This window comes from Limanda limanda, chromosome 4, assembly GCF_963576545.1.
Source record: "Limanda limanda chromosome 4, fLimLim1.1, whole genome shotgun sequence".
NCBI classification, from domain to species: domain Eukaryota; kingdom Metazoa; phylum Chordata; class Actinopteri; order Pleuronectiformes; family Pleuronectidae; genus Limanda; species Limanda limanda.
The window spans coordinates 18,010,423-18,035,812 of NC_083639.1; the positions used below are offsets into that span (position 1 = coordinate 18,010,423).

The 25,390-nt window shown below is 41.2% G+C and overlaps 1 protein-coding gene across 4 annotated transcripts; it reads left to right on the plus strand.

The window, feature by feature from the left end:
• The first annotated feature begins 1,509 nt into the window (after positions 1 to 1,509).
• Positions 1,510 to 22,312, plus strand: mbd1b (methyl-CpG binding domain protein 1b). Of its 4 annotated transcripts, XM_061070501.1 has the most exons (17): positions 1,510 to 1,785; positions 2,196 to 2,713; positions 3,585 to 3,725; positions 5,347 to 5,488; positions 5,935 to 6,218; positions 6,315 to 6,397; positions 6,518 to 6,561; positions 7,376 to 7,516; positions 7,610 to 7,693; positions 8,118 to 8,138; positions 8,243 to 8,335; positions 9,387 to 9,548; positions 13,956 to 14,129; positions 14,231 to 14,281; positions 14,379 to 14,462; positions 19,764 to 19,883; positions 19,966 to 22,312. In XM_061070501.1, exons 2-17 carry the CDS (start codon positions 2,316 to 2,318, stop codon positions 20,437 to 20,439), a joined length of 2,496 nt encoding a protein of 831 aa, XP_060926484.1. In that variant the 5' UTR covers positions 1,510 to 1,785; positions 2,196 to 2,315; the 3' UTR covers positions 20,440 to 22,312. The 4 variants fall into 4 exon arrangements, with proteins under 4 accessions (XP_060926484.1, XP_060926485.1, XP_060926486.1 ...); XM_061070502.1 differs by lacking the exon at positions 14,231 to 14,281; XM_061070503.1 differs by lacking the exon at positions 7,376 to 7,516.
• Positions 22,313 to 25,390: the final 3,078 nt, after the last annotated feature.

Consider the following 25,390-nt stretch of genomic DNA (forward strand, 5'->3'; position numbering starts at 1 on the left):
ATGAATATGTGCTTTCTGTGAACTCACATTGACCCTGATAGATGATTCTTGTAGGTGTTTGGTTTGATCATTCCTGGCTGCTGTAGAAACATGGTGGTACAACAACATGGTGGTTTATTATTAGCTTATTAAATCATAATGATTCTTAGGTTCAGTTGATTGTAAACTACACCAACCAAAATATAATTATGAATTTCATATTGCATTTTTTCCCAAAGATGCCACAAAACCCTACACACTGTTCCTTTAAATGACAAAAAGGCTAATTATATTTCACTTATAACACAATTCCACTTTTGTTGACTGACAGCGCCCTCTTTAGCCACAAATGATGAGTAATTCCGTTGGGCTCCGACATGGTCACTTATGGCTCCAAAAACACACAAACCAGATTGTGATCGCAGATATCCTCAAATCAAGAACCGTTTAAACTTAAGAGACTGGTTATGTGTCTGAAATCACTGACTGATTCTCTTTTTACAACTATATAAAGAGTACCATGTTGGAGACTAGATAGGGAGTTCCTCTGCAATATATATATACTAAGCACATTTTCGCACATGAATAAATATACAATGTTTAGTGTCTGCTACAACTTCCACTTTCAGAAATTAAGACTTATTCTGTCTGACACTGCCTATTATTATTATAATTATTATGGTCACATCTGAGGCTTTTAATTCATTCATTTTATATCACACTATCGTCTTTTTCCCTTCATTCACCGCGAACGCAATGCATGATGGTATATATTGCCCGGACTAGTGACCATTAATTGCATCCTACATATTTATTCTGCACTGTATATAATATCTATAAAATAACCGTTGTCCAGTATTTAAATACTACATGTAAAACTATCAGTATAGTGTATAGTGAGAGAAGTGACAGTCGGGCTCTTGGATTTTTATATAAAAACCATAATAAAAACCTCAATGTTCTATGAGCAGTTTTTCGAAGTCCGCCGAGGTCAAAACCGAAAGGAGACGACTATAAAAGAGGACGGAAGTGGAATGAGATAGGTCACTCCACTTTACGTGTTGATTGTTCATGGCTAAATTTGACGTTTGTCTCCACGTAGATACTGATACATACACGTGTTGAATTAGTGAACAATGCATTTAATTAAAAAAACATAGAAGTTTTTTAATGGAAATACTCTATTGCAGGCTGTTATAGGCTAGCTCAGCTAAAAGAGCCTCTATAATGTCCAGTAAGTGTGTATAGATAAATAAGTCCATCATTGTAATACGCTACTTAAGACAGTGATGTTGGATGTTTAGAATAAATTACGGTGGCCACTTGAGTTTGCTGTTGCATAATAACTATACCCTCACTCACATTCAAAGCATCTGTATAAATTAAAGCAAAGTAAATGTTTAACATCGCTGTGCAATGCTGGGCGCTGGTAGTTCTATCAGAAAGGGGGGGAATCCGGCAGTACCATTATTCACGGTACGGCCGGATTTCTATCTTGTGTCTCGCCTTCCTTTGGCAGTACATGGTTTCCGTCGGTGCTGGATGCTAAGTAGCTAGCTAGCTTAGCTGTAGCACCAAAACTGAGCAGGTGCCGGTTGTGGTTGGATGTTCGAGTCCCAAACCAACGCACTGCCCGGTCGGTGCAGTGGTCCACCGATCCGCCCACATCCGTAAGCCGGTAACGACTCACAGATCCGGAGCACAGCGGCACAGGAGCCATGGAGGGTAGAAGGCAGCTGTAGCTAGCGGGGGCTAACACTGCTACTCTCGTCTTGATTTTCAGTGTTTGCTTCCCAGTCAATCTACGTAAGTGTGTGTGACTGTGGCCGATTGTACTATGAAGTGAAATACGTGTAGAGAAACATCTGGTGTGTGTACCCGAGCGTCAGAGCACCCTCAACAGTGAAAGTACTTGCAGTAGTTGAAGTTAGCAAGTGCTGCTAACAGGGGGTCTGCTAGCCAACATATGCTACACCCCAATGTTAGCAGATATACTCATGGGATCTAGCAAACGACAGAACACCACACTGTCTCGTTGGATAGTTTGTTGTTATAACTACAAACATTTTGATGTGCTTGTTACGTCGTTAACATCGTTGAAAACCAGCAGTTCTTTATTTTAAGCTAATACATATGCACTCAAACTGATCAAATTGTACTGGAACGTATCGTGTGTCAAAGCTCTGTTTGTAAACATCCTCCTCGCTCGTTCCCAGGTTCCGGCAGTCCGACTCCACACCTCTGCAAATGGGATGCCAGATCAACTGTAGAGGAGATCCCTTTGGTCCTCAAGACAACACTGTGGGGAGATTGTAAACCCGAGCTCTGGTGCATCGATGAACGAGGAACCACCAGAGAGCCCTGTCCCGGGCAGAGAGCCTGTGCAGGACAATGTGGGACCGACCACAGAGGAGAAACCAAGCAGCAAAGCAGAGAGCCCCTCCAAGGCAGCACCCTCACCTGAGCCCATTGAGCCCTCGGACCCTCTTCCTACTAAGGAAACCCCAAGCTCCGTGCCTATAGAGAAATCCTCTGTGGAGGTAAACAAAGAGGGAGCGAGGGCTGCAGGTGAAGAGCCTCCTGCTGACTGGTTAGAGCCCCTCGAGGATGATGAAGAGGAAGATGCCAATTCCTATTTTGGTAGGAATGATGCAGAGGAAGAAAGCCTGGCAGGGGAAAGCGAGAGGAGTGAGAGCGTGGCGGGCAGCGAGAAGGTCTTCAAAAAGAAACAACTGTAGGTTGAATCATGTTGTGGTCCTCACCTCTGTGGTCGTGTGACAATATTGCAATTTCATGTCCCTTACATGATTCTCTCAAACAGGTCAAATGTCTGCAGAGGCTTTCGATTGTACTGTTGTCTGATAATCAGCAGCATAATCCATGCATTCGATATTCACATTATTTAATGTTATACTGCACTACACCATATATAATGTCAATTGCATTTTCACTTCTGTTTATTCCATCTAAATTTTTAGCTTAATTGTTGATAAATGGCTCTATTTGATCTTTTTCTATTTTTGACTAATTCTGTTTGCCTGTGTTTATTCTCTACTTGGTCTCCTGCACCACTCGAATTGTCCCAATGGGGATCGATAAAGGGATATCTTATTTAATTATTACCTAAACCACCATAGATCCTTGAGTACTGCTATAGTGCTGTTAACCGGACGTAGGCCCACATGTGTTCTTCCTCTAACTTCGAGTACTCCGTTGCCTTCCCCTTTCTGGGCGGTTTGGATGCGTTTACCATAAGTGTCAGTATATGAGTGCAGTACAATTTCTGTGTCAGCTGGCTTGACCGCAGTGTAATACACCACTTCAGACAGTGATGTTGGATGTTGAGAATAAATTACTGAAATTATGGATTATGAGTTTACTGTTGCATTATAATTTATTTTAATTATTACCTAAACCACCATAGATCCTTCAGTACTGCTATAGTGCTGTTTGAAAACTCAACGCAACAGGGAGTCTATTTAAATAAAGGTGACAGGTTAAATGACACTACACTAGGAGGGGGTTACAGTTGGTTGGAGTGTATTAATAGTGTCTTGAAAGTGTCAGCATAGATTAAACGTTTTTGTCTTCTCTTTTAAATCCAGGATTCAGGTGCCTCGCCGTAAGCGGTCTCATCCTGACGAGGGATGGGAGGACTGGACTGCACTTGGAGAGCGGTGGAAACGCAAAGAAGTTGTTCGGCGTTCAGGGAGCAGCATTGGTCAGAAGGATGTCTATTACATGAGGTAAATACTGAATAGTAGTAAAATAAATAAATAAAACACAATGTATGGCTGTTTTCAATCCAAAGAGCAGAAAATTAACATAAAATCAATGTCCATCTGATCAGCTATATTATAAGTCTATAGCAATCCAATGCAACTTTTCGGCCATAGTCTTATTTTTAATGTTTCAGTAGTGAGTTCATAGTGTGTACTTGATTATATTTCATCATTATCGTTGAGATGAGATGATGATGTCTCTCATGTATGTTAATAGGAAGACAAAAAAAGAAACATCCCTCAATATATTGTATCCAAGGGCGCAACCCCACCCTCATCCATTAACTCATGAAATGAACATTTAATTAAATGTAAATATTTCATATAAATGTACAAGTACATTTTATGGCAACGCTGGTTATGGGATTGCAATACATTTGACCAAATATTGTGGCCACTGATTGTATTTCAATATGGTGGTTAGTTGCGTTGGATTTAGTGTTAAGATTTAACTTATATTTCGGACTCTTCTTTTACTCTTTGCTTTTTTAAGTAAGCTTGTGGCTGTCATGCAACTGCGTGTGTTAGGACCAGGTAATATATCATGCAGAATATAATAACTTCTCATATTTATCTAATATAAGAGGTGTGGAAATTTGTTGATCGTTAGATGCATGTTCATGTATTAACGGACGTCCCTCCGCTGCTTCCTCATTTTCTGTCGGAGCTTCCTCATCACTCCCCTTCGGAACTAGGCTCACTTGACACTTTAACAGTAAACACAAACACTGAACACAAGTTATCGCCCCGTTGATCCAGAAACACAAATATTTCATCAGTTATTTACAAAGATCAGTTCTAAGTTTGATGATTAGAAAACATCTGAGGAGCAGAGTCACTTGTTGACCAGTGGAGTAATGCGGCTCAGTGCAGTTGTGCTACCTTGATGCAGTAAAGGCTGTAATCAGAGTTTGTCCTTTTAAGCCTTAGGTGCAGCACAAAAATCTAAACTGAATGAATGGAGAGCACTGACCCCTATCATTCAATTACAGTTGTAGTCTGATTTATGAATTGAAAACTTTATTTTTTTAATGATGGCAAACTTGTAATAACAGTAAGAGCCTATAATACTTTCTAAATAAAAATTGAGTTCATATTTGTCTGACTGATTGTATTTATTGATGAAAAAACAACCACGTGCAGTAATATAGAATAATTTTGTTGTGATACATTGAAATGCATCGAGATGCATCGTTGTGAATCGAATCGTTGACTGCTGAATCGTAATCGAGTTGTGAGGCTAGTAAAAGATGCACACCTAATAATAGAAGACATACTTTTAAATATTTACTCTTTTGAGCGTCTTAAATGAAATACTTTAATGCTCATTTTCTCCTTTGTATGATAAATTGATGTGGGAACCTGTTTTGGGTATTTTTGGTACTTAGCTGGTGTTTTAGGGGATGCGAATCAATAGGTTCACAGATAAATCAATAATATCAGCGATTGTTATCTGCTGCCTCAATAAATAAAAAAATTGATAAATAAATTGTTATTTTGTAAGTATCATTAGGCCTTTCAGAAAGAGAAGAATGTGTGGTTGTCATCCGGCTCTTTACAGTTGGACTTGCTTTCTCCTTCACAGTCCAAAAGGTGATCGAGTGAGAAGCAGAGTAGAACTGCTGTCAGTGCTGGAGGGGGTTCTGGACCTGTCAACCTTTGATTACAAGTCAGGAAAGTTCCAGGATGGCAAGGCACGACCCATTAGAATTCGACACAGAGTAAAGGTATCAGCCTCTTTTACCACTTAAAACTTTGAATGTGTTTAGGAAATGTCCATAGATAACGGTTTTCTTTGTTGAAAATTATTACTTTTCTCCATCTTTTTATACGGATTAATTTTAATATATAGTTTCAAATGATGAGCAAAATGTATGTCTTTTAGAGATTGTTAATCCTCTCCTATCCCCTGGAAATTATTTCCTGGCTGACATATGTAATTACTATCTATAACTGCATTGATCAGATGTGTAATGACGACGGTCAGTGGCGGTCTGACTGACTTGCCACTTCCTGTGGAGTTTAATCTATAAAATGTTTTTCTTGTGACAAAATAAGCGACCAAGATTTGTCTGACACTTTTCTCATCAACTAAAGTTTGTTCAGCTGTGAGTGGCAGCTCTAAACATGTGCATGTCTTACAGTTGGTTTCTCTCACTTTCTCATCCATTAGAAAAAGATAAGGGAGCGTTCTTCCTCGGAGTCTAGCTTCATGGAGAGAGGAGACGGGGCTGACACTCCTGACTCTTACCACAGGCTCACCCCGAGCCTGGGGCCCAAAACCGCTTTTTCCAACAAGACGGGCTTCTCCACGCAGAGCACGACCAGCACGCCAAAGCTCTATCGCAATGAAGATCTACCAGGGGACGACAGAATTAAACTTCCCCTGCCCTCATCATCCAAACCTCTCCGTCTTCCCTCCATCAAAGGAGAATTTGGGACAGAGGAGAGCACTTTGTGAGTCTATTACTTCTGCTGATATTATTGAACCCTTGTTTTAAAGGAGTGTTTTAATCTAATCAGAAGGGTCTGTTTTATCATGTTTCTCTGCAGGGTCTGTGCCAGATGTGCTATTTCGTTCACAGGCACATGGTATGACAAACAAAGGAAGAGGCCTTGCTGTCCTTCCTGTTGGGGTATGTAATAATTCTAATGATGAACAATGTCAAATATAGAAATAGAGGGACGTAGAGTAAAAGATGCCACCTTGTTACGTTGTGCTCATTCTACACTGGTTATTCCTTTTTTGATTTCAGCTGCCTCAAAGACAAGGGAGCATCCGATGATCCGTTTCAGAAAGGTAAAGCATTGTGTGTGTGAATGAGAAATGTGCATGAGCAGCTACATTTGCAGCTGGGCTTACACTGTTTGACTTTAGAAATGTTAAATCCCACCGCACACAGTAAATTCTCAGAGATGTGAAGCCAAAGTTCCTGATATATGTGCTCACACTGTACGATCTGATGTTTGACATGACCCGACTGCCCTCTCATTGGTAGTGGTTTTGTCAAAGAAGAAAACATTTCGAAACCCGCCCCCCAAAAAGCGGAACTGGCTTATGGACACGTTGGCTAAGAGGATGTGGACATTTTGTTTTGGCTATTTTGCAGAAAGAAATCAAACTATGTTTAAGGCTGCTGTATTTTAAACTGATCACTATCTACACTCTCAATACTGGATTGTTAGAATCCCATATACTTTTTCTTTGTTGTTGTGCAATTGCGTCCAGACATAGTACTAATATGGTTAACTATGCTTCAACTTTGCAAGAGCCTTACAACGGCCGATCAAAACTACCACCATCTCAAATCGCACAGTGTATGCCCGGCTTCAATCACCTTCATTTGCTTAAATGTCAGACAGACTATGGTCCATGGGAAACTAATATTCAACTAAGAAAACAACCATAATTCTGCCAGTTTGTGAAAATGACAATGACAGAACGTATGATCATTTTTTGCTTTATGAATGTTATTTTTATTTGGCATGAAGAAAAGGTCCATAACAAAGAGAAAAGTCATATACTTCAGCACTAGGAAGACAAGTATGTTCTTCCATAATTAGGCTAGTGATTGATGGGTCATAAAATATGAACAAAATCTGCCTTTCTGTAGTGGATTCCTTGTGGCCAGTGTGTGGGATGTCACAACACCGTGAATTGTGGGCAATGTGCCAATTGCAAACATGGCCTGCAGAGCCCTGAGTCCCGGAAACGCATATGCCGAAAACGCAAATGTATTTGTCCTATTCGCAAGGTAGGCTGCAAGGTACACAATAGTTATTGTTCATGTTGCTGCTTGATGTGTATTTCACATTCTCATTCATGTGTGTTTTTTTTGTTAAATCAGGGACCTGGAAGTGGAGGCTTCCCGCAGCAGGCGTCGTACAATGACGTTACTGAAGGCTTGGATGACACATGTATGAGTTTTAAGGTGGGACAAATTGTATGATCCATGTGTTTACTGTTCTCGCTGGAGGGTCAAAGGGTTCATGTGCTGCTTTCACAACATGAAGCCTGTACCAGTTTTACATCTACCACCTTTTTTCTCCTTAATGTTTAAAGCAAATTCTCCAATGTAAATTTTCTCAAATCAGTATTATTATTGTAAATTCTTTAAATATAATTATATATTTATAGAAGCACAACTCTTTCAAATGCACCTTGTTCTGGTCAACCCCAGGTTTAAAGTCCAGGTCGGATTTGTTCCAGGTTTTCCACGTCCACATTTATACAGAGAGTGTGCACACGTAGGCTGTAATTACTGTACAGAAGTAGTATAATGATGCGCTGCTGCTTTGGCGATAAAAGATTCATTTGATTCCGAGGTTCTAACATCACCTTTTTTTATTTTACAGAGTGAATTTGCAGACTCACAGGTAACTTTTTATAATCAATGTAGATCAAATTATATCTGTATTCACAGTTCTTAGTATTTTAGCTTTTCGATCTCAATCTCACTGATCATGTTTTGTTGCTGCAGCACCAGAGTCTCAAAAGCAGCGACACAGAGAACTTCTCGGTCAATGTGGACGTTGAAGATGAGGACGATATGTCAACGGACGACGATGATGATGTGAGTGTTTTCTATTTTAAACCGATAAGACGACACGATTATGTAAAGCAATATGGAGTCCACCTCATCTCTTTTGTAAAAGTGACCCTCGCAACCTCAGGCTAGTGAAAGTTGACAGTTTTCTCATTCAGAGAAGCATAACTGGGGACAATTTGAACTTGTGTCACTTTCTGTGCACTCAATGATGTGTTCAGACCAATCGCAAATAAGTTTTCCTCTTGCAATAATAAACAAGGTTCTGAGACAAATTGTCTTTGTAGGTCTATTTGCAAAGGTTTTCTGCAGAAAGGATCACAAAAGCAAAGTGGATGTTGTGAGTGAGATGAAATTTATATTGTTCTGTGTCTGAAACATAGTATTTATAGCATCCTTTCTGTGTTTGAGAGGAAATAGTGTTACGTGTGGTAAGGTTGCTTGTCAGTCAGCTGAATTGTTTAAACAAAGGACAAACACAGTTCAACCAGAGTGCAGCAAAGGTCACTATAGAATTCAAGTGCCCTAAGGATCAACTTCTACAACACATGTTTAGACAATGGGCTCACATGCTATATGCATCAAGTTTATGTTGAGCTGTACCCTAGATTGAAATGTCTGCTATAAGCATAAACAAAGTTGTTATTAAGTAAAGTAAGTAGTTATTAAGTAATGTAAAAAGTTATTAAGTAAATTTCGATTACACTTGGTTTGCTTGGGTGGGGGGTTATAACTGTAAACTAGCCACAGTTTTGATGAATGTTTGGTTTGGTTTGTGACATTTGTAACTATTTTCAAATTTTTCTACAAACCAAACAATCAAATCAATTAGTGGAGAAAGTAATCTGCAGATTAATCCATGATTAAAATACTAGTTATTTGCAGTTGGAGAAGAGTTTCAAATACCACTGCAACTCTTGCAACGTTACTGAGGTGTTAAATACTTGTTTTAAGTTAAATTAATAATTGGTAACTACAATGCTCCCTTCTCTTACCATTTAGGGTACAAAATAATGAAATGATCTCTCCATTGTTAATGAAATTGTTTTGTGCTAAGTTGTCTTATTCTCGTCAACAGTGGCATAGGAAGCGAAAGCGACGCGCGTGTGGAGAATGCAATGCCTGTCTCTGCAGGAAAGACTGCGGCACGTGTGATTTCTGTGCAGACAAACCCAAGTTCGGAGGCAGCAACAAAAAGAGGCAGAAGTGTCGTCTACGGCAGTGTCAGAGGCAGGCGATGGTAAGACCATAACAAGACATTTTTGTTTCTTGAAGTAATGATTTACAAGGGTTGAATCTTTAGGCTACTTTTGTAACCCTGGTTCTCTGAGTAATTGGAGTGTGATGTTTATCTATAGGATACACCCTTGCGTATTCAAAGAAGCACTTGTACTGATATACCAGCCCTGAGTGGCTGGCAGTCGTGATGCCAGTGTCAGGGTCCTGCACCTTAAATACTCCTGACGCAGCATCACTCAACATTCTAAACATGCACCCCTCTTCTCGCCTAACCCCAGCAGCAAAAAGGGGATGTTGGTGAGTAATCTTGTCATGCTACTCAGATGACCGGGGTTACGAAGGACACCTAAAGTTCTCTTTCTTAGCATTCGTTTCGATGTCTTTCTAAGGGAGAGACTCCCGTATTGCCAGACAAGCTGACTTGTGTCAGCTTGTCTTTTGATGTGCTAGCCCCCCAGATCCACCGAAAAGCCCACACTCCAGACAGCTTGGGTCAGGCCTGAAGATGTGACATTCAATCTATAGACCCTTGCAAATTTCAGGGGCAAAGACCAGCTAGCCGAAGCGCAGATATCTTGCCTAGATACCCCGTTGAACAAGGCTCAAGAGGTAGCAAGACCCCTGGTAGAATCTGGCCACAACCCTGCTGTTACCTGGAGGCCCAATCTAGAGTAGGCCAACGCAATGGCGTCCACTTTCCAGTGAGAAAGGCTTTGTTTGGTGATAGGCTTACCCCAATGGGGTTTAGCCAAGGACACAAACAACTGATTACCTTTCCTAAAACTCCACATAAGTCTGCAAAGCACGGACCGATCACTGCATGTGTAGCCGCTGCTGTTCCGCAGAGCTATAGGGTGGTGGCTCAAAGGGATGACTAGTAAGGGCTCCAAGGGTTTGGCTAGAAGATGGGAAGCAGTCTTTCATAAAGCGAAAAACTTTTGGGGGTGTTGGCCCGCCGACAAATCTCCATGACAAGCACAAATAGCTGACAGTAGAAAATGTAGAAGCTAGAAAAGGATTGCACCAGCTGAAAAATAACTTCCTGTCCCATAGCAAACCATTCCTCAAACACTTCTCACTTACAGTCATAGAGGACAGGTGTATGATGCTCTGGCATTCTGAATTAAGTTAATAACCCTCTGTGATAATCCAGTATGACTCAGACTAAACCACTCACAGGGTGAGCTGCTCCAGAGAAGGTCCCAGCACAGCGGGAGGGGTCATAGGTAACTGAGAGGACCTGCCTCACCTCCACCAGCCAATGCATGGATGGGCAGTGAGGAGCGATTAAAATCAGTGACAGACGGCTCTCCTGCACTCTGAACAATGTCGGGGGATTCAAAGCCAGAGGGGGATATGCCTTAAGTGGAATGAGTGGCAACTTGTTCACAAAAGCGTCTACCCCCAGTTGTTTGCTCTGGCCCTGAAGGGAGAAGAACTCTGTGCACTGTGCGTTCTCCCTCAGTGCCACATGGTCGAAACGTGACCATTTCTGACCCACGAGCATTGCTCCACAATATCAGTCTGTGTGTAACTGACTGGAAAGTAGAACATTCTTGGCAATGGATATACGCCAGCGTATATATATATATCCTTGTCGTCCTCACTAACACATGATAAATGAAGAAACATTAGAAAATGTTTTAGCGTTAGAAGCACTGCTAATGGCTCAAAATTATTTATATGGCTACGTTGGAGATCCATGCTCCACATCCCATTTTGGGTTCTGCAGCTACTGTTCACTACTTTCCTGGCTGAAATTGTACCCACACCCACTGTTAGGAAAGACATCTCTCCTGTCTCTGTGTTCACACACTGTTTTCCCTGTTCACCACAACACTCTGGTCGGCCCAGTGTGTCAACACAATGTCTGTGTGCGTCCCAGCCTTTTGCTGTGAGAGTGCCAACAGTAGCCAGTCATACAGTTAAGTGGGGCATTATTGAGACGTCAATACATTTCACAAATACCGTCGGACTCAGTGACGGGCCAAATGGGAGTACAAGTTGTCCTGAAATGTGCCGTTGGAAGTGTCTTCTGCGAGAGACAGAGCTTCAAAGTCCTCCTTTTTCTCTACCTAGTATTGCATTTGAATTGAAGCGAGAATGGAGCTGGAAACGCCCTCTGGGACAATCGGCATGTCCAGGATGTTCTCCTTTTCCTTTTCTGACAGATTGGTCAGATTCAGCCATCTTGTCCTCTTATGTAACACCAATACCAACAAACATCTCCCCACCGCCTGTCCAGCGCAGCCCTGGCAGATGTCCGCAATTGTGGTGATCTCGTCCCACGCAGAACTTTCAGACCTGTCGGATATTCGTCTAAGTTCTGCTTTGTAAGCCGGTTTGGTCATGGTGGATTGGAAGCGGTCAGCTTTCGTGGTGCGGTGGGAGCTCTGGATGAGGCAGCTGACAACCGTGGGGGAAGGTGCCACCAGCAGGGTATGCAGGCCATGGCAAGTTTATCCATGCCTTCACAATCCAGGGAAGGCGCATCTTGAATGGTGGTTTTCCTTGCATAAGAGTTTTACTTTCAGGAGTTGGTGACTTCCCCCAGGAGCTCAAGGAGCAACGAGAGAAGCTGTCTTGCAGGCTCTTCAGCTTGAGTTACTGTCTTCCCATCTTAGCTACGCCTTGGGGCTTCCACTACAGCCACAAGCCTTTAAATCCACTCCACGGCACGGAACCGACTCACCAGGACCCTATGCAGTGGTCAGGATTGGAGAGCCTGTGCAGGTGGTACAAAAGAAGAATCCTAATCCTTGTTGTAGGGCTGCTCGATAATGGAAAAAATCATAATCACGATTATTTTGGACAAAACAAAATCACGATTATTCAAACGATTATTAATGTGCCCTTATTCTGAAGTCTATGCTTTATTTTTTCAATGACTAACCGGAAATACCGGTCACTCACGGTTCCGGTAAACACCGATTACGGCTGCATATCTTATTCCTCCGTGAAACCAGGATATCGGTGCCCGGTTATTCAAACCCTCAATGATGGCAACATTAACACTCTCCATAAAAGCACTTTGTAAATGGGAACTTTGAAATTTCCTCTCATTATTAAATGTCCCCATCTGCCCCCCCACTACAAGCACACAGACAGAGAGAGAGAAAGAGAGGGGTGGGGGGGGCTATGAGGACCATCATCATTTACCCCCGAACCCCGACATTGAATGGGTTCCATACAACAAATAGGGGAGAATTGCGAGCTGACCCGCGCAGGTCCGGTGTGAACAGCCGGGCGACTGCGCGCTGGAAAATGGACGCTGCGCGGCGCGGCCGCTACATTGTGTGGTGCTGCTGCTCGTCGGATTCGAAGAGTCGTTCAGACGGGGCTGCCCTCCCTCTGCCATTTTCCACTCGCGCTGTTTTTTAAATACCTCCGGTCCCCACACACACAACTCGCCTCCTTCACTTTATAGCTGCTTGAGAGTGAGTGCCAGTCACCGGGGCCGTGTTGAATGCTTTGGGGGAGGGACTGAATTGCAAATGCGCGTCTCTTTCGAAAAAAATGCCAAATAATCGTTTCAACTCGATAATAGTAGTTTGGAGATCGTTTGACCCAATAATCGTAATCACGATTACATTTCGATTAATTGAGCAGCCCTACCTTCCATTCAACTCCAAGCAATCCTCGCTGTCGGAATCATCCTCCTCCTCGTAATCCAACAAGATGGGTGGCTCCGTTAGCATCTGTTATCTAGCGCCGAGCCCAAGCGCAGAAACTCCAGTTTGGGGGTGGCCTCCTTGTCCACGCTGTGTTGGGGTTCCTGAGGAGTGGCACAGGAAAGGATCGGGTCCCTCTTAGAGAGGCTGGCTTGGCGGGCTAGTCTTTGTGGGAGACTCTTCTCTCTGAAGCAAATGCGGGCGCATGAGTCAAGGTTGCTGATGGTGTGTGTCCCTGCTTGACAAATTTTTTTTTTCAACAGGTGCACAGGTGGGGGCATTACCTTGTTCAAAGGTGGAAGGGAGCTTGGCAGCTGGATCAATTTTAGCTGGGTGTGCAAATTATCTGGAATGATATCTAGTTTCGGTGGGCAGGCAGTGTGTTAACCGCAGGCTCCCAGTGCAGTTAGTTTGCTAGATAGTTTAGAATAAAACTGTAGCTATGTTGACTTGCAACTCAAGCTGGTGATGGAGGTGTCCACTCCGGTCTAAGGACAGTAGCTAGGTAGCATTGACCCATGTCAGAGTAGCTTGCTTCTGAAGCGAGAAAAGGTGTTTGAATGATGGGTGACGTTGCGTCAGGGGTTTTTAATGTGCGGGACGCAGATGTCACAACTCATGGCTGGCATATTGGTACAAGTGCTTCTGTGAAGACGCGAGGTGCCGTATCCCATAGTCAGACATTGAAACGAATGTTAAGAAAGAGAACTGAATATTTTTGTGCTTCTGTTGGACAGAGGCACCTACTGCCCTTCCAGATGGGACATGGAGACTTTGGGCCAGATGGTCCGATGACTCCGGGTAGGCCTCGACCTCACTTCACGTACAGTCGTAAGCTGAATTTAAAGAAAGACAAAGGGCAAAATTTCGGCTTGGACTTCACTGACAATGAAGACGATGACTTCCAACCAGTGAGTGCACAGTGATTTTGCTGTTAAAATCTTTTAATTGTTCAGTAAGAGAGTTTCAGTCTCCTGCAGATAAAAGGTTAATTTACTTTTTGTTGTTTTAGATAAGTTGGAGCACTGAGCCTGCCAGGGGTAGCAAACACAGTGAACTATATGTGAGAAACTAAACTTCTATGCTTGTTGAAAATAGATTATATCTGTCCAAATAAAATATCCAAACCAAACCGCCTGTCACTTAATTTTGTCTTTCAGCCACGGAATTACTCAAATCCGGAGCAGCAGAATGGACTGTCTGACAGAGTGCCTCGCGTCAGCCACCATAACTACAGTCAGCTAGTAAGTTTACATTCATCCTTCTCTTTAGCCGTTTTCAGACATGGCCTGTGGGTAACAACTGGCTACAGATTTTACCCAAAGCCTTTCACACATGCACAACCCAGTGGGAGGTTCTCTGCACAGTAGGGGTGCAACGATTAGTCGACGTCATCGACAAAAATCGATGACCAAAATAGTCGCCGACGAATTTACTAGTCGATGATTCGTTGGTTACGTCATAGCACGTGTTTTTCGTGCCGTGCAGTTGAACTAAACGTCGTTTTACCGGAGGTGCTGATGAAAGCAGCTGAGGAGTGAGCCATCTCGCTCCCTTCCTATCTCTGAAAGTCGCGCATGTGCAATAGCGACAAAACACGGTCCAGTGTCGGCGTCCGGTGCCGCGCGCAGTCGCGCACCAGGAAGTAAAAAGTTCGGGAGAAGTTCACCCGAAGGCCCGAAAAAAACTATCTGCAGTGTCTGCACAGCGGACCTGCTCTCTATGGAAGCAGGACACGCGCATGTGAGGAGGAGTCACGTGTGACATCGTAACGGAGACGATGCGGACTTGCCTGTCAGATGTTATATATACACGTATATACCTGCGCGCAGGATTCTAGCATCCATTACAAAAATATGGTTTAAACTTTTTATTAACGAGTTTAAAAGCGAAATATTATCCTATTGCCTGACAAGCGTCTTGTTTTAATCAAAATGATTTAGTCGGAAGAAGACTTTAGTCTCGTTTGCTGATGTTTTTATTAATGTTATTTTCCCTGTCCTTTTTTGTTAACACGAAAAATGGATACTTGATTTTTAATTTATTTTTAGTATCAGCACTTGGCCTGTCTTGGTTCACAGTAAAAAGGGAAACTTAAATTTAAATGAATTTTTTTTATTAGCACTTTGCCTGTCCTTGGTTTTAAATGGACAAAAACTTGATTTTTCTTTGCTTTTGTGTCAACAGTACCCTTATATGCAGCAAAGTTTATTAAAAGACATTTTTTATAATCAAGTGTCTATCTTTATTGTCTTTATTTTCAGTCATCACATGCCTTGAACAACCTCAAGCTAAATTTAAAAGCTGCTTGCTAAATAATAGCAATTGAGAATTTGTGTCATTCATAATCCGATTAATCGTTTCAATAATCGGTGACTAATCGACTATCAGAATAGTCGTTAGTTGCAGCCCTACTGCACAGGCACGTTAAAAACAGCATAAATCCCCTTCATTACTCAGGTGAGAGGTGGAGCAGCCTGGTGCAGCAGGCAGAGACAGGAAGTGACATATTAATTCTGCTGCGTAGATCACGTGATTTTTTTTCACGTGAACACACAGACACCATCGTCCGCTCTTATCACCACAAACTCTCTTGACATCTTCATCTGTGTCTTCAATGCGTGTGCCACTGCTTTTTCACCGGGATGTATTTATTCTTTTTCGGTTCTTTTCATTATATATCCTGTGCCAAATGTTTATTTATTTTTTCATGAGCGGTTTAACAGGGCCAGAGAATCAATTTTATATATTTTTATATTTATTGTTTTGGTTGTGTGTGGTAAATTTTTAATTTATTTAGGGTATTTTAAAGGGATAGTTCACCAAAAAAATGAAAATTCACTCATTATCTGCGTTGCAGCCGAATCCAATACGATTGAAATCCAGGTGTCCGTAACCACCGACATTCATATATGACTCGAAACAGCATCATTGGAGCCTCGTTCACGTACGTACGAGAACACTGCACACACTCTCGCCCAAGGACACACAAGGCTACATCAGCTAGCATCTCCACTTCCGGTAGTAGACATTTAGGTTTAAAAAAACTGACCTTGTTTCAAGGTCCAATTTGAATGTCGGGGATAACAGACACTAGGATGACACCAAATGAGTAGTATGGAGGTTTTTACTTACTTCAATTGTAGTGGATTCGGATGCAACGCTGTTCACTCTGACACTCCAAAAGTGTTTTGTGGACTCGAACACTATTCATTTTGCGGTGAACTATCCCTTCTATGAAGTCAGACTTAATATTATTTAGAATTAAGTTCATCGCTTCTTATTTTGGTGTAATTGCATGATTATGCTATCATATTTAGCTATAATAACAGTTGTATAAAATGGTTTCACAATGATAACAATAATATAATTTATAGCAATAATTTCTGGGACAAAATATCGTCCAAAAAAATTGGCGACTGTGTATAGGCCTACCGTAATATTTTTAATAATACACCAAGTTGGAGGTTTTCTTGCAGAGTTTGCAGCTTTAGTTCTCTGAGAATTTATTTCATATCATATAAAGTTTGTCTGGAGCCCTGCCTAATTAATATTAGTAGAGGGGCTTTGTGTAAGTTCAGGAGCCTTTTCCTTCAGATGTCCCACAGCTCTTTTATTTCCAGACAAATTCTTGATGCCCAATGGTTATATTCACTGGACCTGACCTATCATGTGCCATCATGGCTGTCTGTTTACACTTGCCCTCACAAATGCTCCTGGTACCTTGTTCATTTCGTTATATATCTGTTGTCATGCTGTTCTTTGGTATGTGGCTCCGGCTCTGTTCAGTGATTCCAGTCCTGGATCCAAACTTGGTGTGTTTTTTAAGCAGTTTATTGTGATTGCATCTGCATCTTACCACTGTTCCATTTGGGGTCGGCGATTCTTTTTGCATCAGGTGTGCTTGTTCAGTTGGAGATGCCTGCTAAATTTTTGTGAATTATTTGTCTAAATTGGACAATGTGACAGCGCTGATACAAACATGAAACATGTGGAGAGAAAAAGAGAGGAGTTGGATGTGCACCAACAGCCCTTGGCGTTCGTCTTGTACACTTGGCTCAAGGCCTTCCACAAAAGTTAATTGGATATCCTTGTAAAAGATGCATATTGCTGCCAAGCTGTTTGCTCTCTCCACTTGTCACTCTCTTCTTGGCTGTCCTTCAGTTTCTTCTTGTGCTCATTTTCTTTGCCATTTACTTGATCGGATTGGAAATAGAGAGATACATTACCCATACAGAAGCCGTCAGTCACTGAGTTATTTGAGTCAAACCTGTACAAACTAGGAGGAGGAGATTTGACAGATTTTCTTATTTGCTCATCATTTGATTAGTATTTTCCTTTTATTTGCCATTAGGTAACTCTAAGCTTAAAATCATCTTATTCCACATTGTCTTACAGTATAAAAGTAATTTTTTGACATCTTTTCATTTAATTTAATTGTATCTACAGCAGGAAAAGGCAAACAAGCTATACAAATAACATTGCCAGCTGTGGGCCTGACTAAGCACAAAATAGTTTTACAGCAGATTTCCTGCTGTGCCCCAGTGGGGACAAGAGTGATACAAACGTATGCAGTTTCACATTTCAACAGAGGAACATATATACGTTACATCCTATTACAATTAGAGTAAAACAGTAGCAACAGTCAACAAGACAAAACAAAATACACAGGCACCAGAGAGAAGTAGCGGCTAAAAGAGTAAGTTGCCACAACAAATCAGTGACTGCAGGTTTTCTCTAATGTGTATGGGTATCTCATTCCAGATTATTGTTTGTGTGAAAAAAATGATGTCTGACTATATTTGTTTTTTATATTTATTATTGTTCTATATTTGTTTTATGATTGTTTACATTTTTGTAAGATGGGACTGGAATATGTGCAAGTGCGGTTGATATATATCTTTTTCTGGGTCCTGTATGTCAGCTAATGAGCCAAGGAATCATTACCGTTCTTGACCGAGCAGATAAAAATGAGCTGATGAGCAAGACGGTACAAATTTAATGAAGTAACATTCAAGGAAAAGAAGGAAAGCTCATCCCATAGCATCTTTATTTTTGGTGAGCATAAATTAAAGGAATGTTGGCTTATCTTCCCTAGGGAACATTCCATCTGGGCTTAACATCATTCTTAATTATCCCTTCCACTGAGTGGACAAACACTACATAGCTGCGTAGACATGCACTGAACTGAAGGTGCATGTGTGAACACAAATGTCTGAGTGAGAGGCTCAGCAGGGAATCCCCCACTGGAGGAGCGAGTGAGTGGGGGGGTTGATAGAGCTTCAAATGCGCGTCAAACGCAAAGAAAACAAAAGTTTCCCTGTGAAAAAGTGGTGTTACACTGAGAAGACAGAGACGAAGCTGTCAAGAGAGTTTGTGGTGATAAGAGCCGACACGGGTGTCTGTGTGCTGTAAAGAAAATCACATGATCTCAGCAGCTGAGTAAATACGTTACTTCCAGCCTCCGTCGGCTGCTCCCGGCCGCTCCACCTTTCGCCTGAAAAATGCGGAGGATTTGTTTCTGTTGTGAACGCGTCTGTGCAGAGAACCTCCCACTGTGTTGTGCTTGTGTGAAAAGGAATTGGCAGAGGAGAAATCTCCTGATATCACCAGCAGGTCACGTGCTTAGGAATTAGTAAATTTGATTGGTTATAAGAAATACGTTTTTTTTTACTTTAAAACAGCCTAGTTTATTTAATGATGTTACTTAAATGCAATATTTGACTATCTAACTTTAGTCTTATTTCAAAGTAAAAATATAGATATTCTATAGTTACTTATTTTTTGTTATCCATTTATGTAATCCCAATGTAATCTGTCACTACCAAACCCTGATCACAAACAGCGTCCGACAGACGGAAGTCGTATATGAACACATATTTCTGTGATTTTTAAATTGAGCAAAACATTTTTCAATAATCTTATCTTATCCTAGATCCTAAGAAATCCAACGCCAAACCAGCTTCAGGCTGATGTGACACCAACTTTCTTACTGCACAGCAGCGAGCAATTCCCTGTAAATCAGCTTGGTCGTGTTTGCTCTTCATTTTCATGTCCTGACCACATTGACAGAAAAGTCCTCACCTTCATCTTCACAGTTCATGAATGAGGCTTTGCAAGTGTGTCTGGTCGATGTCAGTTACTCTTGTTTTACGTCAGTGGTTGCTTGGGTGTTTTTATATTGGCCAGGCCAGCAGGCTGTAATGTCATTATTTATATTTCCAGGACAAGTAGTGAGCCAGCGCTACACCAACGTTGGTCTTAGTATATGTGTTTGCATCCCAGTGTTAAATGCTGAGCTGGTACCAGAGGTTTTTATTCATGCCGTGATTGGATACATGGTTCATTATCAAACATATATTCCATCTCATACTTTGTTCAAAGCTGATTTCATGCACTTTGATGTAGCATTGATAACATTTGACTTCATCTTAGCTTCAATTATGACTTTATTCCTTTAATTATGCATGTATTATACATTGAGTTTTGACTGACAGTAGTTTAATTTAAAGTTTTAGCTCATGATTGTACCCTCATCCTTCCAGGACCGGCAAAGTAGATGTGATGCAGAGAGATCACACTCAGGCAGAGATGGTCGAAAGCCCATTGATGATGATGATGATGATGAAGACGATGAAGAAGAAGAGGAAGAGGACTTGCCCATGGTGAGTGTGCTGCTGAGACTGTTTATGTTGGTTCTTTGGAGAACAGAGAACACAAACCTTTTTCTGTATTTGTTTTCTGCAGATCACACAGATCTTCAGTTTGGCGGACAATGCAGCAGGAAGTGGCACTGACACAGAAAACCAGCTGCTGAAACTGCTACACTCTTTGCGAATCTCCGTGCTACCGATCTTATGGTATGGCATCATGGTGGAGGGCCCACAGCTGCAGCTCATCCAGTGCTCCAAACTGTCCAACATGACCGACACTATGGTGCTTATCGACCCAGGCTTCTCCTATCAGGTCACTGTCCAGAAGCAGCCGCTGCTCCCCACCCACCCGCTGTATGACAACTACCCCGGATGCCTAACCACTGTGACTGAGGTGGTCAATCTGCTTCTGGGCCTGGAGAAATATGCCGTGTGCCAGGGTCTGTCCCCCAAAGAGTCATCACCTAAAAAGGACCCCATCGTATTGGAACGTGCATCAACATGTGATTTCTTGGTGAAAAGGAATGTGAGCATCTGTAATCACTGCAGAGCGCTGCAAGGACTTTAACTTCAGCACAGACAGCAGAAACTCTCTGACCACAGTTGAAACCACCAATTCTCTGGTGCAACTATGTACCATTTATTTGTCTTTGTTCAGTTTTATATATTTTTTTAGCCTTGGGTATGAATATTTATATATATATATATATATATGACATACTGGAGATTTACGTTGGGACTGTTATACTATGATGTTATTATTTGAAAAAAATCCCTGCACGTTAATGTTAAATCGGTCGTGTTTCTTCTCAGACGGTCTGTTCATGGCTTCTTATCTTGTCCGTTATTTCAGTATGGCCAGTGTGATGGGAGGGGCTGAAATCAATGTGTGAGCCACACTTACACTAATATTCACTCATTTCCCCCTCATTGTCATTAAAACAATAATAGGAAATAAATGCCACGTTTTTTTGTGTTGTTTTTTTGTGTCAAAATCGGGCTTCACAATGTTGTAGTGTATCACACATTTGATAGCATCAAATAATACGTAATTGTTTGGTCTAAATAACAGTTGTTCCCTTGATCGATCCGTTTCTTCAGTAACCAAGGTTTTGATCATTTTCTTTTGCAATACTGATACCAACTTAATGTTCAAACCCCTAAATTATTGTGTATACCAGTTTATTCAGATACAAGAATTAAAAACGAGGAAAGTGAATACACTATATACCATGTATACTATACACTGATTTTGTGGATATTACATTGCATTTTAACCCCCCTCACCACCCAAGCTCCTTGTTCTACGCTCATTGATTAAGAGAATTGTATCTAGTTCGTTTCAGTGTTTGTTACAATATGACAGACACTGAAATCACCAAATGCAGAAGGAAATAAAAGTATTTTCAGTACATTCAATATCACATGAAGCATAAAGGTCCGTCACAATGACCCACATGGCTCCATGGCAGAGATAGGAGATGGTGTTCACACAACAGATGCATCTTTATGTCATCGGCAAAGAAAAAGCTACTGATAAAAAAACCTCATTGGAGGTAGTGATTGCCCAAAGACATGAGGGAGACTGAAAGGCGAGCTAATGGAGGTGCTGTGGTCAGATGGGATCCTGGAGTCCAGACATCAGGTCTCTTGAACATGTATGACTCCCTATAATCTAACATAATTATTTTTGGAAAGAATAACCACGCCCAACATAGTACTGACTCAACAGAAGTCTGTCTTAAGCAATAATTTTGTACTTTCTCAGATTATCCCTTCTAAAAGCCCAATGATGTCCAGTCCTCACTATATGTTTTAAATCTGATATGACAAAGAATGGCAATTTTTGGAATGCACTGTGTTTACAATGCAGTACAGCTGTTCTGTTGCAACAAAGAATCATGTAAAAAAGCATACATTTGCCCTGATCCTAAGACGAAAACCAGAGAAAGGCCACGGTCATCATGAGTTTTTGGCTGTGATGCTTTTGCACTTAATATGATATAGGGTACTGAAATATGCTAAAATGTGTTTTGTATAATTACATCTGGTTAAAACTGCTGCTGTGGACATAAGGGTTTGCATTTTCCTTCCATTTCTGGTCTTGAGTGGTCTGATGATTGTTGGTTAATGTTTTTTTTTTTTTGTTATGACTTCTTTAAATTGTCTTTTTTACACCCCTCCATTGAGTAAGTTGTTGATTTTATTTTAACAATGTGAGAGTTTATGCATTCTAAACATATCAGATTTATTCTGTGTTCCTGGTTTCCTCAATTAACTGTGAACATGTTGAAGTTACTGTATGTTTGGGGTCCGTCCATTATTCATTTTTTAACTATTATTTAGTGTTTGAATTCAAACATTAAAGTTAAATGAAACAGATGGTATACTCCCTGTTTTTGCCTTTTTGAAGGCAGTGTTAAATAAAGTTTTCATCCTGAGCCCATTATGTTATATTTATGAAGTATGTTTGAGTTGAAGCAGCTCCGATGTCCTCAGAAACTTGTTCATTTTCAGGCACGTTTTATGAAAGATTTATGAAGCAGAAAAAATTGTAATGCATTGCTTTTAAACAACGTTTTGACTTTTAAGTTGCACAAACAGAAATACATTTTGTATTATTTGTTATTCTTAATCTCTAAATAACTTAAAGGTCCAGTGTGTCATATTAAGGTGAAAGGGATCTATTGGCAGAAATGTAATATAAAATAATCCTAGCTTTGCTATTTACGTCAGGAGTTCGTCCCTTTTTGCACTTTTTATGACAACTGAAGGTTCTCGCAGGTTCTGTTTTATGTTTTATGTACTAGATATCGCAAAATTCTACACACTGAACCTTTAACTAATTTGATTTAACAAACGTATTAATATTGCTATTAGCCAGAAAATCAGATTTATATTTTTCTGGAAAATCTTGGACTTTTAGCTTTTTTAAATAGATAAACATTTCCTGCACATACATTAAATACTATTAATTTACTTTTTTAGTAGTCTTAAGCGAATATTTTGGTAGCAATAAACCTCTTGAGTTTATAACTTAAATTCATACCAATGTTTTTAGCATAATTGAGCATGTGCCTATATGCAACAAATCGTGAACAATATCTGTGCTGTGTGGATTAAGTGTTACAGGTTACACACATGGAGCATGCACCTTTACACCTTTTTCAATCCGGTTTATTGTGTATGCTAGCATGTGCAAATTACAAATATAGAAATCAATGTTTAATATAATTTAAATAATATAATAAATAATAATATAAGCATATATATTATTTATAATTATCAACATTTGTAGTGACTAATTTATAAACTTCACTCAACTTTAGTATTTTGAGTAAAAAATATGCAGAATATATTTAATTTTCGACAGGACTGTCTTAAACATTTAGATTTGTTAGCTTCTTTAAGTAGATATATAATATTTATATATAAAAAACTATTTTATGAACCTAACGCAACTTTATTAATTTGAGTCATTTTCTGGACAACAATACAATCTAAAATAGCTGTTAGCCAGATAACTAATTTCACCAGTTTTGGTCTAACTTATACATTATTAACGTTTTAACTTTTTAAAGTACATAAATATCACCTTAGGTTAAAATACTACTATTTTACTAACTATTTTCTTCAGAGGATATTGTATGAACCACAGCGGAATCTCTAAGTATTCACCCAAATATTTCAATTAGGCCTAACACCATACACTAGTATGTGTAAGTTTAAGAAACAGAAATACATTAGGATTAAGTATAATAACTGAAAATATGTGTGTGTGTGTATATTAAGTATAACTGTAATTTTAATTTGAGGGAAACCTAGGTTTAACACATAAATTAATGGTGATGTATTCATTGACATTTTTCAATCAGGTTTATGAATGTGTATACTAGCATGTCTACAAATAGTATAACAATAGTGTTTGAGTATATAGATAAATATATGTATTTTATTGTCATTGCTGTTATTTTGGATTTGAGGGGAACCTCTGGAGTTAAACACACCGCCTGATGCCATGATTGATTGTTTCCAGTGTTGGGCGACATGGAGCACATGCGTAAAAGCAACAACTGGTGAACGGCGCTGGTGTGAGTGGATGAACAGCCCGAGGGCACGTAACATCTGGGCGGGGCAGCTGGGCCAGCGGCTGTGTGTGAAACCTATGGAGTAAACACCGGGTTTCATCCGGGGCAGGAGGGAGGGGGTGGGGGTGCAGGAGGGGACGAGGCTCTCTACCCGATCACAGCCGCTCGGCTCAGATGCGCAGCGGCCCGACGCAGCAGCAGCAGCGGAGAAGAAGAAGAAGAAGAAGGAGGAGGAGGAGGAGGAGGAGGAGGTCTGGAGGCTGCTGGTGAATTACAATTGGGATACGGAGCTACAAGGGAACCAGAGGGGTGGTGTTTTTTTTTTTACCACCGAGTGATTCATTCATTAATCGGCGTCTTCTCCGGGAAGGTTTCCTCCGGTGGTCCGACGCGGGGATGATTCTCCTCGGCTTGGTGTCGCCACAGAGGACTGCGGAGACCTCGGAAGGCATCGGTCCTGATCCCCGGTAAGAGAGAGCCGGGGGGGGGGGGGGGTTCTGCTCCAAGATGTCCTTCTGCTCCTGACTGGGTGGAGTGATGGACACAACCTGCTGTCTCTGGGTCTTTATACCTCAGGCCCGGGTTTCATTCAACAACACGCTCCTGTATTCATGATTGTATTTTTAACGTTACAAACCCGGGTTAGCACCGTGTCAGCGGGCGATACACCTGCGACATGTTAGCTTGAATGCTCCGGTCAGGGTTCGATTCCGAGCCGGGGCTGCGGATGAGGGACGGCCGCTGGTGCCCGGGGGTTTAATGTGGGGATTGTAAATACAGTCATCTCTAACATCTGGCACATCTATTGTGTCCTTGCGCCTGTAAACACCAGCGTGTGGTTTGTGGTGTTGCATGTTCATTTAGAGAGCAGCACGTACCACAGGGCTGCAGCTGTAAAACCATAGTGAATAACCGTGTCATGCTTTTTCTTTCCGGGAACACACAACTTCTCCCTGTTGCTGCAATGTTGTGGAGCAGATGAAGCAGGAGCATGTTGCTGCTGCTGCCTGCTGGGCCCTCTCGATTCCACTGCTCTCCTTTCTACATTCTGCTTGTTCTCATGCAGCTCTGCCAACCTGCCTATTATTAACAGATTCCTGAACTAGGATGTCTGTCTGTGGATGTGAGGGGAGAACCCCCCCCCCCTCGTCCAAATGTGTGCTGTGGGTCAGTCAGGCCCTTCAGGGTGATTCCTTGCTAATCCTCCTTTTGGCTGTATCTGGGAAACACCTCTCTGTTTTCAGGGAGAGCACTTTCCCTTTTTTTTCCAGCTCCAAAGCGTTTTGTGAAAGTGCTGATTGCTCCTATTTTAGGGTTCTTGTATTTACAAGGCTGCTTTGAATTCATGGACCATTAGGCCATTTGCAAAGAGGCCCGGTTTAGCTGCTTTATTGCAGGGGGGGGGAGCCAAGAGACCATTCATGCTCTGTT

Coding starts and splice junctions, on each gene's coding strand:
- mbd1b (XM_061070501.1), top strand. CDS start 2,316: ATGAACGAGGAACCACCAGAGAGCCCTGTCCCGGGCAGAGAGCCTGTG. Junction 2,714..3,584: donor GTCTTCAAAAAGAAACAACT/GTAGGTTGAATC, acceptor TTTTAAATCCAG/GATTCAGGTGCCTCGCCGTA. Junction 3,726..5,346: donor AAGGATGTCTATTACATGAG/GTAAATACTGAA, acceptor TCTCCTTCACAG/TCCAAAAGGTGATCGAGTGA.